Raw genomic sequence first — 18,050 nt, forward strand, 5'->3', positions numbered from 1 at the left:
GACAAAGAGGGTTTACAAACTCCAAATATGTGTGTGAACTTAATAAATACTCTGCACCACATGAGGCAACTCTCATTAACACTTTTAAGATCTCATTATAGATAGAGATTTTTTACTGCTGTACAAAGACTAGTGTACAAAGACATGTATAATATAGTAATCTGATATAATAAATGAATTTTTTTTATGCTATTTCCAGTCTTTATACATCCATTTCATAAGCATTTACTGAAAATGGGATTAACAGTGTTAAAACCTAATTATGTAAAATTATGATTTTGGCATAGACTCCACTTGGCATTGCTCACCTGATTAATAAACACTTAATCTATGTGATTTGACTGAAATACTGGGTGATTGGATCTATATTTATGATAAAGATGGGCTAGGGTAATGCACAAATAAGCAATAGCAGCTGAAAGACAGCAGAACACTGGGAAAACTAATTGGAGTATAAAATGCACACTGATTAGCGACTGGTGCATCCGTGTGTGTTAAAATCTTATTTGAGCAAATAATGTGAACCAAGAGGGGGTTGCCTTTGCAAATGTGCAAAAGTGATTGAATAATTGCAGGTTGAATAATTGCAATAGTGATGGTGAGAAACTAAAGGAGTCGTCTAAGCAGGAGGACTGAATAGAAGAGAAACTAAACAAGTTTTGTGACTGAAGTTGTGCTCAGACGCATGATGCATTTTTCCATGCGCTCCTTTTGGTCGAAAACATCTCACTGATTTTTTCCATTATTACATACAGATTTCCTGTCTGAGTGTCACTCTGGTTTCTCAAGCCAAGGTGTCCTCCAGCTCCTCCTCTGAAGCCCGATTTTAAATTCATCCTAACTTGATTAAAAAAGCCCCCCTGGCTCCTGTTCTTTCTCCAGTGACATTACTGCTTCATTTGAGGGGGTGGACCCTGCTCTGTTGACTCCTAACACAATTGCTTTCTCAGATGGTTCCCCATATGGAGTTCTCATCACTATATTATTCTAAAGGGAAGAAGAGTGCAACACTGGTGCACCATGTCCAGCTGCTCTGTTAGCATTTGTGTTACCTAGAGGTGACCCTCATGGCTTTTTTGCATATTCATCACCAATCAGCCATCATCTTTTTCCCCTTACTCCTGGCAAAGAGCTATTTTTATTCTACTCAAACTCGACACGCAGGAGCAGAATGAAAACACCTTATTTGCACAGGGAAGGTAGTGAATGCTAATTTTCCATGAGTAGTAATTAAAAATGTACTGTTTTTTAGCTTAATTGTTTTTCAAAAATTTAAACTGACAAAAAGTCATCCACAAAATCATGCTTTTGCACATACCACGATCCAATTATGCATCATCTACAGCTGCTTATTCAACTGTAAAAATAAAGTTTGTCAGTTTATAGTTTTGCTTGCTCTTGCTTGGATAAGAATCCTCCATAGGTGTTTTTTGAAGACGTTGTTATTCTTATGACCAGATAGTTTAAAACACTGATCTACTTTGCTTCTTTGTCTTCTCAGCACCATCTGGTACGAGTTACACGCACGTGAATGGCCTTACAAGAGTCAACCAGCAGAGGTGATCATATGGCAGATCGGCAGTGGGATGAAACCCAATCTTGCACAAACTGGCATGGGGAAGGAGATATTAGTAAGAGCTTCTTTTTTTTCTTTTTAACTTTTCCCTATTTATGAATCACCTTTTCCTTCAAAATTAGCTACTTTATCATTTTCGTGTTTAAGCACTCATTGAATGATTACCTTGCCTGATAAAGACAGGAAGGTCATTTTCACACATGCGGTACATCATCTGTCAGAGCTTTATGTAAAAGTGTAGATGTCTTTACTCCTCTGGCTCCCAGTTGCAAAGTTTATGCAATGCGTGATTGATCCCATGAGAGCAAGTAGCTGCCTAGTGTAATTGTCTCCCCATGAAGCACCCCTGCCTTAGCCAAATTGACTATTTTCAGAGAATGCATTTGGTGTGAAAATTCTCCTGCTGTGTGCTATTGTAAACCAAAATGTTTAAATTAGTAAAAAGATTAAGTAGTGTGAAAATTTTCAAAACATTCTTTGAATTTAATTATTATGTTTTTGTCACTTTTTCTGTAGTTGTTAAGTAAATGAACTTGTGATTTTGCAAATTAAGTAAACTCCAAGTATAACTTCATTTTACTGTACCATTTCTGCTGTCTGTCTGCTAGTCCGCACTTGTCTCTTAATAATAGATTTTCCTGAGTAGATGTTCTGTTGTAACGGAGCAAAGTATGTTTACAGTTCATTTGCATAATTGTGTTTTTTAGTTCTTCCTGTTAGAATAGTGATGCTGTGGTAGCATGAATGAAGTGAGCTGTTGGGTTAATTACGGTCCCCATGTTAGCACAGTCACTAATGTACAGAGTGATACCCTGCTCAGTGCTAAAATGAAGACCTGTGAAGTGAACCTTAAACTGCTGTGCTGATGCTTGTCAAGCATGAGCCATCACTTACCATTAAAGTTTCATGCTAGTCAAAGGACTAATACATCTTTTTAAATATTTTATTAGGAAGTTAATTAGTTAACATTACTTTTGTCTACCTAAAGCAGTGAAATTGTAATATTACATTGTTTTAGTGTAAAAAACTAAATAGATAAAAAAGAAAAAGAAAGAAAATAAAGACACACACACACACACACACACACACACACACACACACACACACACATATATATATATATATATTTTTTTTTTTTTTTTTTTTTTTTTTTTTTTTTATTGACTTGAGTATATTAATGTTGACTTCCATGACATTCTGACTCCCAGCTTAGCATGTATGGACACTTTGTTAGAAAGCTGCTAGCCAATTTCCATGATTAGGGATATCCATTTAGTATTCCAATGTGAGGGAAATCTAAACTTGTCATAACATTGCCTCAGGAGGCAGGTGAGGCGGCAGATACTTTAGTCACATGGGCTTTAAATCAGAGTTTGAGTCCCAACTGGGATGACTTATTCTTTTTTTCCCCTCTTTTTTGCATTTTATTTTACTTTTGCTTTTTCTGATGCTATTTTGTTAGGTTTTAGTCAATAAATTAAGACTCGGGTCTTTCCCAGCATATATAAAGCATATGTTAAAAGGCACATTTCTCCCATCTGCAAAATGTGGGAGAAATGTTATATGTTGGGCTCGAAAAGAGCTTATGCCTTTGTAAATACTTAAATTAAATGGTAATTAAATACTACATGTAGCATAAACACTTGACTTTCAAGTTCATCAACTTGAAAAATTAAAGGCAATCATTTGCTTTAACTTGTCTGAGTTCAGTCATCTTATTTGGGTTTACAGTAATGTGAGAAAGGCGACCGGACACAGTGTCCTGATTCTCCTCATATTGTAATGAGTTTATGTGTAGAAACTGCTCAAGCAATCGCAGGTTGGATTCACCTGAAGTAGATTTTCACATGACTCCAACAAAAGGTATTTGAAGAATGCTTTTAATTGAAATTGAAAAATCTCTGTAAAGATGACAGTGTGCTAATATTTTAAGGGTGTCAAGTCAGATTTCACAGTCTGCTTGGAAACACTGTCCGTCTTTGTTTGAAGATTTTATTTGGCTTTGTCTTTGCATTCGTCTTGATAGTCCCTTATGTGGTTGTAAAGTTTGTCAAATGCCATTTGAACTAAAATATTTCTTTACAGATTGCACACTTAGGTTGTGTAGCCCAGCTTAAGGAACAAATTTCAATCTTCTTGGTTTAGCTCATATGCCAGCCAGCCTTGTTTGCATGTATGAAATGTAAGTCAAAACCATTGCTGGGTCTGCTTGTGTTACAGTTCACTATCAGATAATCAGGCCAAATTACATCAACTAGCTTCATGAAGTTTTTAGACAACCTGGACACACCTGTTTCTTTCATCACATAAGCATCTGAATAAGATCAAATAATTAGTTTTTTTTCTGCGTCTTTGCTTTCCAGGATATTCTGCTCCTCTGCTGGGCGTACAAGCCAGAGGAGCGACCCAGCTTCTCCAAGCTGGTAGATTTACTGGAAAAGTTGCCAAAAAGGAACCGCCGCCTTTCCCACCCAGGGCACTTCTGGAAGTCAGCTGAGTATGTCAAATAAGTTAGGGACATAAAACGGCAAACAATCAGCAAGTATAAAAAAGCAGCCGCCATAACTCCACATAAATAACCCACCTCCTTAAAGAATGCACTGAATCCAAAAGCCAGCCCAGTGATGAAAACTGCCCGTGCTGTGTGTATTTTCATGGAATGTTGGCATGTGTGTGTACAGATACGTTGACTGTCCAGTTTCTCAAAGCAGTCGGGACTCATATTTTCTTTGGTTTGATTCACACCATACTGGATATATTTCCTTTATCTTTTTGTCTTTTACTATTGACTTGTTCCCGTCATTATATTTATTTCTTGGCTGTATCTTGCTTGTAATTTCAAACAGATCACGTCATCCTGGACTTAAAAAAAAGTTTTGAACAAATGTTGTTTTTTGTGTTTTTTTCCATGTTTTATTCTCGTTTGGTTCGAATGAGTGTAAACGTTGTACATCACATATTGTATATATTCATAACATTATGTTGCCATTCCTTATGTCTGTCAAATGTGTAGACCATTTTGTCAGCGTTACCTCATTGTCTCATGTGTGGATGTCCAGGTTTCATCTTTGTCTCAAATGTTTTGTCTAACTGAAAATGCCCTTTTATTTACACCGTACCATTTGAATGTGAAGAAGCCAGCATCCCTGTTTGTGTGGGGATGTGTTGGCCCAGTTCTTTGATGGGAGACTGTTCTCTGATCAGCCTGTGCTTTGAATATTGCCTGTGAACATAAGCTAGATGTTTGAACAATAACAGCCTTTGGGAAAAAAAAGAAAAAGAAAAAAAAAAGCCACCGGTCAGACCAGGAATCCCCTACTTGACGATGTTCTGTGAAATTGCTGACACTTGAAATGTAGTTTTCGTCAGCTGAACTAATTACCTTTCGGTAGTGCTATCACTGAGCCCCCCCCCCCCAAAAAAACATTCCCCAGTTCCCATAAATCACTGTATATTATTTTTCTTTAAATAGATAATGGCAGATAACAGTATAATATAGATCCAAAGCTTGTTACAGTGTAGTCGGTACAGTAATTTTAAGTTATTTTAAAGTTGTAGACCCTAATCACAAAGTTTTACAAGTTACACATTAGTTTTCTCAATATGTGTATCCAATGGAAAAGATTTAAAAAGCTTAAAATCCCCATCTCTGCACTGAAGTGACTGTTGGACATGGATTGAGAAAAATGTGGCTTCTGAATAGCAAAATAAAATTTAAAAAAGGTTACAAAGTTTCTTAAAAGCAGTGTTGGAGTCACTTTGAAACTGAACGCTTCAAATAAATTCTTCCTAATCTTAAATATTTATTGAAATCCCTCCCTCTGCACTGTTCTCGGATGGCAGGTTTTAAGATCTACTCTTCCAAGCTGAATAAATAATCTTGTAATCAGCTGTGTGTTCAAAATGAATTTTACAGGCAGCTTGACTGCATTCATATCTGAGAAGAGATGCATACAAATGATACATTCTTGTAAGATGTAGGTAATTAAAGCAGGACTTTGCAACTGTTGTTGAGGAGTTACGAGATAATGCTAAAGCTACTTCTTCCAGTATTGCATAAATTGGTAAATCTGCTTTTTGCTAATGTCAGCCACCGTAAGTTATGGTTGCATCACTCTTTGCATTGCTAAAAAAATTATCATTTGTAAGATTTTAGTTAATTCTCAGCTGGTATACAGAGTCAGTGTGATTTTTCTTAGCTACCTGCTCCTTATGAATATAACAGAAATATGGCATTCCTTGTGAATGCAAGCAGATAAAATGTAATGTTCCTCTCTGATGGTGACTTAAAAATCGTTGTTTGCCCTTAGATGTTTTGTTTAAATATACCTGCCATCAGATGCTATAAAAGTTCTAAAGGATAAGAAAAACTGGAGCAGTAGAAAATGAATATATGTCTTTATTTGCTGTGATAATTGGCAAGATTTGATAGTGTTAACTTCTTTGCCAGGTTTATTGTTTAATTAGACACAACAGCTTTTCCATCTGTGTCTACAATGATGGCTTTGAATGGGTTATTTTTGACAACAACACTGGTATAAAGCTGACTGTGGAGCACATTTAAAAATAATCTGAAACTTGCAATCATGTAACTTAAATCTGGCTGAATTTTCCCTTTAACATATCAGGAAAAAAATAAATAAAACATATCAGGATGCTGAAGACCACCCCTGGCCATTTTTCTACTTCATACTGTATATCAAAATATATTTTAAATGTATGTTATAGAGAACTAGCTAAGTCATATCACCATGAAATTGGAAGCTGTGGCATAATTTGAGCTGTACACTGCTTGATTCTGTCTAGCCACGTTGAATAGATGGAGACAATCCAGTCATGTTAAATAGCCATTTTCACCTCATTATATACACATCTGCCAGTGTTGGAAAATGCATACAAACAATCTGCTGCTGTTTTTGGGAGTCTGTCTGTCTATTTTGGAATTGCTCAGATTCAAATATTGTAAGTGGATCATTTATATTTGTACTGTTTACAACTTTAAAGTGCATGAGATGGACTATCAAAGATTGATTCTTGTTAAGAAAAAAAAATCCTTCAATACTATATATAAAAAGTATGTGAGCATTTTTCTGATGACCTGTTGTCCATTGAGCAGTTTGATCTCAAATTTTACATCAGGCTTTGCAAAACTTTTCAACAGCTTTGTTCGAGAGAATGATTGTTGCAGCATATTTATAGATTATATAAATGATTATACTAGAATTAAAATTTAAAAAGTTACGACCTGTGCACATGCTAAAGTTGACAACAAACCGACTGGACAACAATCAAAGATATAACATTAGTGCCAAGTGTACATAACAGATTGTAGACAATGTTTTATCGTCACTTGCCGTGATAATAATATTCCTTGTGAACTTTTTGAACTTTTTCTTTTGAATGTATAAATTGTGTTGTGTTTTTTGTTGCCTTTGTTATCTGTTCATTTTAATTTATTTCCTTCATTTTCCTTCTAATTGCATAAGCATTGATGCTGTGTTGTTTCTTTTCCTTGATTCCGTCCCTGTAATGTAGATGATAGCTCCAAAAAGCTTGTATTTAATGATGCCTTATGGTCCATGGCTTAGTGATGAGTAGATTTTGATCACAAGCTCTTTTATTTGCACTCATCCTTTAAAAAGTGTATGACAATAAAAAGATGTTTTCATTTTGGACGTTTTCTCTTTCTTTTATGACATCTTTTATCTTAGTCGACCCTTATCCATATTTTATGTTGGTTCAATTTTTTAACACATCTTCACAAACAAATGCACTTCCTAAAATTCAGTCTTATATAGTAAAAGTAAAATGTAGATTTCAATGATCTGCTCGCAATTTCCAATAAACTGTCACAATAAAATTGAAATATCTATTTTATATAATTTGCAGGCTTATAAGATGGCTGTTAGTCACATAGAACAGTAGCTTTAGTCAATGTGCTGTTTCTATGGTGGAAAAATAATACAGAGATGAAGATAAAATACCAATGAACCATCGCAACTCTTAACATCCTGTTTTTTATTGTAAGATGCTGTGCAGTGAGATAGTGCCAAAGCACGCAGCCACTCTGCAGGTGCTCACAAGCTAAATGAATTCTCTAGTTGTTGAATATTCCCAGCTGTCCATCCTTTGGAAAAAAAATTAACTGAAGCAATCAGCAGCACACAATTGGAGTGAAAAGCAATTTAAAGTGATATTCTTTCAAGAAAATCTTGTAAGAATAGGCTAAAACCAACTTCACATCCACAACAAGATCTATTAAATGAGCCATTATTTTAAGAGGTTAAAGACATCAGTTGAAATCTACAGGTTTATTTCTACTTTTTCTACCAGTGAACTGTTTCCATGACACCCATAAACTAAGTTTAGCTGGGTTTGTCTTGTGGAAATGCCTCAGCCTGCATGCAGTAAGATAACACAATCCATTGCCCTTTTTAGAAAATCAAAAATAAATGGGTAATTCATTAAAAGTCCTGGTTCGATCCCCCAGCTCTCTCTGTCCTGGTCGTTGTGTCCTTGGGCAAGACACTTCAACTACTGCCTACTGGTGTTGGCCAGAGGGGCTGATGGCGCGATATGGCAGCCTTGCGTCTGTCAGCCTGCCCCAGGGCAGCCTTGGCTACAGCTGTGATTTGCCTGCACCAGTGAGTGAATGAATAGTGGAATTGTAAAGCGCTATATAAATGCAATCCATTATTAAATAATGTACAACCCCAACTCTAAATGAGCTCAGATAAGTAAAAATAAAAGGAAACTGCAGTGATTGGCAAATTTCATAAACTCCAATATAAATTTCATGGCAGCAGCACATCTCAAAAAAGCTGGGATTTGGTCATGTTTACCATCCCCTAACAGCCATAAACATCTGTGAACGGACTAATTGTTGGCATTTTGGGTGAGGAATGCTGTCCTATATGTCTTAGGATTCAAGCTATTCAGCAGTCCTAGGTCTTTGTTTTTGTATTTGTGTTTCATAATGCACCAAATGTTTTCAGTTAGTGAAATGTGTGGACAGCAGGCAGGCACTAACACACACCAATACTATCAGAGACGCAGACTTTTGAACTGAGTGCTGATAATAAGTCAGATGATCCCTCTCCTCTGCAGTCCAGACGATGCAGTGTCTATGCTTACCAAAACTAATTTCAAATTTGGATTTGTCTGACCACAGAACAATTTTCCTCTTAGCTGCGGTCCATTTTAAACAAGCATATATGGCCCAGAGAAGATACCAGTGTTGCTGGATGATGTTCACATATGGCTTCTTCTGTGCATGATGAAGCTTAACATTTACAGGTGCCATATCGAACTGTGTTCACAAACAGTGTTTTCTGGATGTGTTCCTGAGCCCATGCAATGATTTTCATGACAGGCTTATGCCTGTTTTTAATGCAGTGCCACTGAGGAACTGAAACTCAAGAGCATTTGGTATTAATTTGTCCCTTATCCCATATACACATAGATTTATCCCGATCCTCAGAATCTTTCGGTGACATTATGTACTGTAGGTTATGATTTACAGTCATTGCAAGTTTATGTTGAGGAACAGTTTTCTGAAATTGTTCCAGAATTTGTAATGCAGTTTGGGGTTGGGTTTTGTTTTTTTTTTTTGTTTGTTTCTTTTTTCTTTTTTTTGCAGATAGGTGAACTTCTGCCTGTTTTTACATCTGAGAAACTTTTCTTCTCGAAGATGGCACATCATTCTGTTGCCAATTAACCTTATTAGTTGCAAAATGTTGCTACAGCTGTTTCTTTTTTAGTACCACTTACCTTTCCAGTGCTTTGTTCTCCTATCCTGACTTTTTTGAGATGTAGGGTTGACATGAAATTTAAATTGAGCTAATATTTTTCTTAAATTGGTGCATTTTCTCAGCTGAAATATTTGATGTTTTCTATAATCTACTGTGAATGAAATATGAGGGGTTTTTGGGAAAGGACAGTAGACTGTATCAGTTTGTCCTTGTCTTGAAGTCTTTTGTCCCCTAAAATGAAAAGAAACCATTTACTTCAAAGGCTGTAGGAAGGCAATGATGAAAGATCCCCATGGGCACTAACATCTGACTTCAACAATACTTGATGAAGATATCAAGATAATAATCATATAACAATGCGCAATGTGCAAAAATGGGGTCATTGATTTCAATGAACATTTATCTTAACTTTTCACAACTCTAAACTTATATACATGAGTATCTGTGATACTTTTTTGTGTACCTTGGTTGGAAGCTTATTCATAGCACATTTTAGACAAACATAAGGAAACCAAGGATATTGAATATATCAACTTTATATACATCAGAATTACTTTGAACATGTATCGTGGCATTCACGTCAGTGAAGCTGTTCCAATAGTTCAAAAATTCTTTCATTTATTTCCAGTCTTTCGTGCACAAACTGGCATACTGATGATAGTGTGTGCATGTGTGTGCAAGTATCTGTGTCATACAGTGTCAGACCTGTGACTCACTGGTTGAATAGACAGAATGAGTTAGTGAGGGCATGGAGCAGAAAAATGAAATGATAGATAGGTGGACAACCAGCCCTCCTCCTCTACATCCAACATTAAAGTCCAGCCTCAGTCACCGAAGTGTAAAAAATCCACATCACCCAATCTCAGGAAGGCCTGAAGCCCACCAGAGCATGAATGTTTGGTTTCTGTCGACATTCTTAAAAGTGTTAAAACCCGATAAGGTTCAGTGCATTTCTTGTTATAGTATATACTGACATAAGAAGCAAAAATAAAAACAACAGGGATTCACAAGGTCATTAAATTAAATATGTTCCTTTGCTGTGATTATTATGGATAATCCACTTGATGGCTATCATAATAAAATCCTAATTAAAAAAAGAAACAATAATAACACAGCTCCTTAAAAAAACCTAAAGGAACAATGGATTTGCAGGCTTAACAGCTTTCTAAAGTGATAGGCAAGTTCTTGCAAATACTAAGTTGTAATTCTTTCTGCGCTCAACATTTCATAAATAAGATTTGAAAAAATTGAGGTTTGAAAAAGTTATTGTCAAGACTGTATAGAAGCAAGTGGATGCTTTTATATTAAAATAATAATTTTAATTTAATTCAATTAGGAAATTATTCATTATTATTGGAAAAGAAAATCACTTTCCTGTTATAAATGTCAAGTTATTTCATTTAAAATAAAATGTTTTTCTGATGTTTGCATTGGGTTGATACCTTTGATCATGTCTTCGTAATATTTTGTCCATCATCTTCATTTTTTATTTATTCCATTTTGAGATCGTTGTACTTTCAGAGCTAATCATAAGGAAAATATACTGTAAGAGCAACACGGCTGCAGGTAATAAAACTAAAAAATACTTTCCCTATACTGAATATTGATGGTCCTCATGGTAGCACAAAACAGGAACCATGCACTATAATAAAGGGAATGGAAAATTATACACTATATTCTCAGCAGAATTTCAATAAAGTTTAATTGCAGAGTGATTTAGAGGGTGTAACTAAAGATGTATTATGAGAATTGAATGTGTTTCAAAATGACACAAAAATCACTGCAAAGGTAGCTGCTCTTTTGGTGTATAAGCTAAAACAATTTTTCTCCCTAAATGATTGGCTATCATAGAAGGATACAGAAAAACTGTGGTATGGGTTAATGCAGAAGAAATCCAAAGTTATTTGCAAAATGTGTTTATTTATATTTAGCCCCAAGAACAATTTCTCCATAACCTCAACCAAAACATAGTCACATATGGTATACGATCCACCCCAAACTCTTCCCATTCAATCATTAAAAATAGGGGTAAAAAAAGTAAAAATATTGCCACTGAAATTGATCCAGCCACCAGTTGCGTTGCACCTAAACGTGCAAACATAGTTGCGTCAAAGCCTATTTGTCATGTAATGTTCTTCTTGGCACTTCATTGGCTTAATGAGGCTAATTATGCCAACTCTGTGCTCACCTTTACAAATATAATATAGGTCTACAAAAACACACAGCATAAATATTTCGAAAATAGCAAATTTAGATTAGCTCTGTCACACAGCCTCCAAGGACTGCAGGGCTCTCTTTATTCATTTAAAGACACCCACATGGTTTATTATGCTTGAGATGTATTTCATTAGATCAGGGGTTTGGAAGTCAAACAGAAAGAGAGAGCAGAAGAGCTACAAAGTGTGCCATACAATGGGGATGTCCTAAAGGTTTAGCTTGCCTGAGCCAAAAGTCGTGCCAGTTAGAAAATACTCATTAAGCTTTGAAGCTTAACCCCCAAGACAAAATAGACTGGCAACACCTGTGTGTAAGCACTAAATCCCATGCAAAAGTGGGACTCATTCCCCGTCAAATGAGGTGAAAATGTTAAATAATTGCAACCAGCAGGGTAGTCTGTGTGACATGTTTGGGGAAGAAGTTTTTGGTGGTCAAACTGTGGTAATTTCACATCATGCTCAAGAGCCTGAGAGTGGTTCACTGCCTGACATCCACTTGGCAAACCCACACTGGTTGAACTGTAGATCCCAAAAATAAATCTTACATAATCCAAAGGATGGAGGATGTGACCCTGTCTTCCCCTCCAGCAGGCCCTATGCTGGCCCATCTGGCTGATAATGTGTAACAACAGTGCTTCTCACAAAGATCCATTGTCACTTTCATGGACGCAAAGTTTGGATGTCTTAACTGCACAACATATAGAAATAACTACTTTAAATCTGCTACAAGTCTGAAGGCACACCCTTCACATCTTGACAGTGCATCAAGATCTGAAGACTTACACCAATTCTGAAAAGTGCCAGTATGTGACAATTTGAAAGAGACTGTTTGGAATACAGTTCTAGGATGTGTTTAATTTGATTTCCATGTGTTCTGCATTGTTAGATGACAGCAGTTAGACATCTAACAGTGTGGACTCCTGTGGTGCTGTGTGTTAAGACGGAGAATTTAATCTTGTTTTTGTTTTCCTTCCCCTTCCTGCTCCAGGCTGTAATGGAGACATCGATGGGACAGTGTCTTTGTGTGAAGCTCGTCCTCAGCTCTGCTCACATCTGCTCCACCGCCTGCCTGCCTGCCACCCACCTACCCACCCTATCTTGTCCCACCTTGCTTCCACAACCCCCACCTTTCCTGCTCCTTCTTCTTGCTCCAGCTCTTACACGTTCCCCCTCATGCCTGAATGGACCCTTTAGCGGTCAGTATTGGCCCACTTTCCCAGAGTGGGTGACAAAACACACCGCAGACTTTCAAACAGAGAGGCCTTTCTCCGCTCTATGCCTGAAGCCCTTCCCTAAAACACCCTGTGTCTTTCTGTTGAACACTTTCAACAATCCATACACCACCATTCATGCTACGTTGCAACTCATTTTCAGCTGCAAGTATGTTCTCCAGTATCATGACTGTGCAACATATCCTTCTTAGCTTTTTAAGCTTTGCTCTTGGGGGACATTTTCACGGCAGCTCGCTACAAAATTGTTAACTGCAACATTTCATTTTGCAAGTTGTTTTTTGTTGTTGTTGTTTGTTTTGTTTTGATATTTCTGACACTTTAAACTGATTTGTAAATCATTTTTGAAGGCCCTAACCCTACCCAAATTATGTATAATTTCCACTGCACCACTTGATTTTTCATTTTTTTCTGGATTTCTGTGCTTGTAACCAGTAATAGTCCCACACTTAAGCTAACAAACTTGGCCTCTAGAAATACCAATAACATGTTTCAAACTTGCCACAAAAAATGCATTTCTATAAAACATACTGAGAACGATGAAATAGAACGTCTGCAGCAAATGAATAACTTAGATGTAGTATGACACAAAGCTTTAGTCAGTGTTTAAAGAAAAAAAGATCGCTGTTTTGTTTTAATTTAAGGGCAAAATGTCTTAAAAAACCACTGTAAGGTCTGCTCTTATTTAACCACACATGCTGTCACTGCTAAAATACAGATGGAAATGCTTGCCTTTGGCATCACAACTGCAATATAAATTATAGAACAAAACCCACCATCAACCCCAGCCATACAGCACTTGCATATTATGCCAGTACATACATGTTGCACTACTACAAAATGTAGTGCGTCATACACTTGACATTGCCTGTACGCAGGCTTCAAGAAAGGCAGTGATCATGTTTCATAAGTTCCCATATGTAAAATTTCTAAGAGGCTGGGTTGATGTGATTCTTAACATCAAACGTCTGAACATTCTGCACACAAATTGTGGTCACTAAGCAGCTGTATCTGTGCAGTTGGGAGGTCAAGTGCCTTTTTCAAGGACATCTCAGCAGCAGGGGTTAGCAAAGCAAAAAGGTGACTCTTTTTTTGTCACTCATATTGCCCCAGTTGATTTTCGGCATTTCTATCTGAATCCAAATGTGAGAACTTTACTGGTTGTACAAACCAGAAATCATCACATCAGACAGTTTCTATTTCTCTTCTTGCACAGAGAAATTATAGATTGAAAGAAAGCTTTGCATTTCAAAATCTAATCCAAGATTTTCAAATTTACCAGGCAAGTTTGAACAAGTCACTGCTTTTGAAAAAAAAAAAAAAATGGAGAGGTGCAGTGCTGGTGGAGGGAATCAAACCTTCCAATGAGAGCATCTCAGTTTAATTGATTCCATTACATGGTCTACTAACTTGGAAATCGACACACCCATTTGTCTGGAGTGACAAATTAATCTCTTCCAAGTGAGTGAAGAAGAATGGAATGAATTCCAAAAACTCCATACCCACGAGACGAATGTTAAAATACCTCTGCTGATATTCACATCCAGTGAAATGAATGTGAGTTTTTGCTTTTCTCTGAGAGATTTGCTTCTACAATATTAGAATCTGTGAGTGATGAGAAATGTTTTGTGTACATGCTATGTGAGCAAATTACAGAGACAAAAAATGTGCTATTTGGACGGAATATTTATATTTGTGTTTATGAAAGACAAGACAATATTTGAAACTTTCCCCACACATGCAGGTGTCTAATGACCTCACAGCTATGCAATGAAAGCAATGGACATAAATAATCATCAGTGACAGTTTTGTGTTTTGTATTTATTTAGCAGTCAGAGTCAACTTTTGTCTTTGAGTACACCTGTAACATTTACATAGAACTGATGGATGGTGTCACTTTTTTTCATAGTGCAGAAAATTTGAGACATATCCTCAAAGGATGATGTTTTGCTAATTAAGATGGAGCTTTCAGTGACCTCCCTGTGCACTCTTTAGTGAGAACACTTAAAGCCACATCCACCATAAGCTTCACTACTAGAAACATATAAGTGTCTACAGAGGCTGCCTGCAGAATACTTTTAAGGATTGGCGCTGTACTGCTCAGTTCATGGCCACAACATAGCTAAATATGGCATAGTGCTCTATTGTTCCCTTTGCAAAGAATTCAAATGTAAACATGTCCGTCCTTGGACAAAAAGAATTAGAATTGTTCTGCCTGAAATTGCTTTGCAGTTGTTTGTTTGAATGGCTACTTTTATATGCACACAATAATGCCATGATTACCAATAATGTGAGCAAAGCATGAGCCTGATTAAGCCTTTGACGTGGTTTCATACTGTGACAGCACCCCCACCCCTCCCCAATTAATGAAATCTTTTTTGTGATTGATGTATTATGTTTGTGTGTGTGTGTGTGTGTGTGTGTGTGTGTGTGTGTGTGTGTGTGTGTGTGTTAAAGTGAAATGATGGCGGAACATAAAAGGGGAAAGTTTTTTTTGTTGGTTTGGTTTGTTTTTTTTCTTTTCAGTATGCTCCACTAAAAAGCTTGAGGCAGTGGCAACCAAGAGACACAAACAAGCTTTTATGTTATGTGCATCCTGCCTGGAGCTGTACTGCCTTTTTACTGCCTTAGTTTTACACCTGGAACAGGATCGCTTAAAGAAATGACAACTTTTCTGTTCCATGTGTGTCCTGGCATTAAAGGATGTATATGGTAAGTCTATTTTTCTAGCAATCAAGAAATTCCAAGAAATAAAATACTTGTTAGTTCAAGTCTCACTTCCCTATCTTGTGGTAATAATTTTATTTAATAATCCAAGATTTTAAAAAAGACCAATTTATATACTTTCCTTTTTTTATGTAAAAATCTCCACCATGTCTTTGGTATTAATTTGAATTGTGAAGCGAACATCAGCCACACTAGTGAGAAGTCTGAAAGTCCTAGCTGGGGCAAGCTGATTTAGCACAGTGCTTTTCAGACAATGAAGTATTCTGCATCCTGTGTGAGTGTACACAATGTGGTCAGAGGACAACCACCATTAGACCTATTTCTCAGCAGTTCCTCTTAATCTTCCTACATGCACTTGGCTAATAGGGCACCGTGGAGATCAAACACTGTGGCAGGGCTTCAAAAAATGATTCACAGAAGAAGAAAGGCAGCACCAGACTGCAAAATGAGGTGTTCTCAGCTCCTCTGCATGCCTAATTGATCAATGAAATATTTTCAGGTGACCCAAAACACAGTGATCCATGTAAACCCACTTTCCATGACAAATACAGATGAGTACATGCAGTTGAGAAAATGAGAAGGTGATTATTTTCCTGCTGAGAACTGTTCATGGTTCACTGTCGAGAGCATCGAGGACAGACAAACAAGGCAGGCTCAGAGAGGTGGAACTCTGGATACATATGAGGCTGATGTGTAGGCTAAACATGTGAGAATGATGCAGCCTTGTAGTGTGATGGGGAATGCTGAGAAACACCATGAAAGTGTTTCAATCTGACTGTTATACCAGGGAGTGCATTGAAAGGGCTTCTTACAATACTTCTGTCATTTTTTCCCCAGAGTTTTGTTTGGAATGATTTAAACTCAACTATCTGTCATCAAATGAGTCAAACTTGAGAATGTACAGGATGATGTCAAATACAAGCAGCTTTTCCAAAAGGAGAGAACATATTATCCTGAATTTACACAACAACCTCCTTTCTGATGACAACTGCTCATACTGCTGATTCAAATGTACTCTGAATCTGTCGTTAGCATTTGAGTGGATACTGTTTGTTGTATATTATTTTTGTCCAGGCCTCATCTCACTGTAAAACATATCTTTTTTGCTTCTTTTGTTGCCATTATTACCTTAAAATGCTTGGCTGCAACTGTCATAATGCAACACTTTGATGCCCCCCCCCCCCTCCAGATTTCTGATTTTGATTATGAAAAAAAAGAGAAATCATACATTTTTTCATCATCAAAGTCACCGTCATGTTGTTTGTGGTCATCAGCGTTATCATCCTCATAACAACATCAGCAAAAACACATAATGTTGTCCTCATTCAAAAGAGCCTATCTATCATTCAAGCTTGTAATGGAACTTCATTTGTATAATTTGTACAGTAAAGTTTATAAAAGTTTTCTACCCTTTCAAAAATGATTTAGTTTCTGCTGTTCAACTGAATGTCAAAGAAAAAATACATTTGCAGGCCTTGATATAAAGTTTGTGTTTTTTGTGCCGCATTTGGGTTTGTTCTACTGTTCATAAGAGGAAAAAAAAAGTCAATAAAAAATTTAAGTGATAAGTTCATGCTGTTTGTGTGAAGTTTGCATCTGACATCTAAAAGTGTGAAATATGACGAAGCACCTGCCCTTAAGAATACCACTGAAGTCCACTGACTTTATTTATTCAAGTTTTTGTCTTGTTTGCTCTGCAAGAATAGATTGATGGAAAAGAGAGAAAAAAAAAGAGCAAACAGTATGACTCACGTTGGGCCCCAAGACATCATTAACGTTGCTATTAATGCAGCTTATGTTGCACTGACATTAGAGTTAGAAAGCTCATTTATTATTCTCTTGATATTGACCAAGGAAGGCCAACTGAACTTATTTGATGTTATTTTATTATAGCTCGTGGCAGTAATTTGAAGGATTACATTTACACACACACGCGCGCGCGCACACACACACACGCACACACACACACACACACACACACACAGGGCAATTTACAAGCTGAGTTATTAATATTAGGTCTTGTTGAATTCGTTAATCATCTGTTGGATTTTTACAGCTACGAGGCTGCCTTTTAAAAGCTGTTGTCCACGTTCAGAAGTCCTGACGGTCTATTTGTTCTTCCATCACCTACAGGATACCCTTTCATTTATCGTAGGGATGCAAAGGGTTTATCTACAAAGTATTTACTTTATAACTTTGTTGCTGTGAGGCAACAGTAATGATAAAATCTATTAGCTTGTTAAAACCTCAGAACTCAATACATCCATACTAATTAGTTTAGTGCCATTTGAACTAGGTTTCAGTCTTTGGGGGCAGGTTGGGGGCAACTTTAATTTGTTGGTCAATATTCAAACAGTTAAAATTTTCTTTTAGCTGTTTGAATATTGACCAACAAATTAAAGCCCATTTTTTAAATGGATAGCGAACGTACATATGTTTTTACTAAATAGTGGATTAGAAGTGTGAGTGTACATAGATAGGAAATAAGGAGAATAAAGATGGATGTGGACAGAAATCATCATACAGGCTATTAAGACTGGGACAATTAATG

At 36.7% G+C, this 18,050-nt stretch overlaps 1 protein-coding gene across 3 annotated transcripts in view; it reads left to right on the top strand.

Moving 5' to 3' along the window:
• ksr2 (kinase suppressor of ras 2) overlaps positions 1-16,722 on the top strand; it is a 114,895-nt gene extending 98,173 nt beyond the window's left edge. For 2 of the 3 annotated variants that reach the window (XM_005928873.3, XM_005928874.3), the window contains 2 exons: positions 1,502-1,631; positions 3,940-7,249. In XM_005928873.3, coding sequence (XP_005928935.1) covers positions 1,502-1,631; positions 3,940-4,086 — 277 coding nt within the window. In that variant the 3' untranslated portion in view covers positions 4,087-7,249. Of the gene's footprint in view, positions 1-1,501; positions 1,632-3,939; positions 7,250-12,531 lie in introns of those variants that run through there. The other variant, XM_014335687.2, reaches the window with a different exon arrangement.
• The last annotated feature ends 1,328 nt before the right edge of the window (positions 16,723-18,050 follow it).

The sequence above is a fragment of the Haplochromis burtoni genome, unplaced genomic scaffold, assembly GCF_018398535.1.
Source record: "Haplochromis burtoni strain Fernald_Lab_line unplaced genomic scaffold, NCSU_Asbu1 Contig_111, whole genome shotgun sequence".
Lineage (NCBI taxonomy): Eukaryota > Metazoa > Chordata > Actinopteri > Cichliformes > Cichlidae > Haplochromis > Haplochromis burtoni.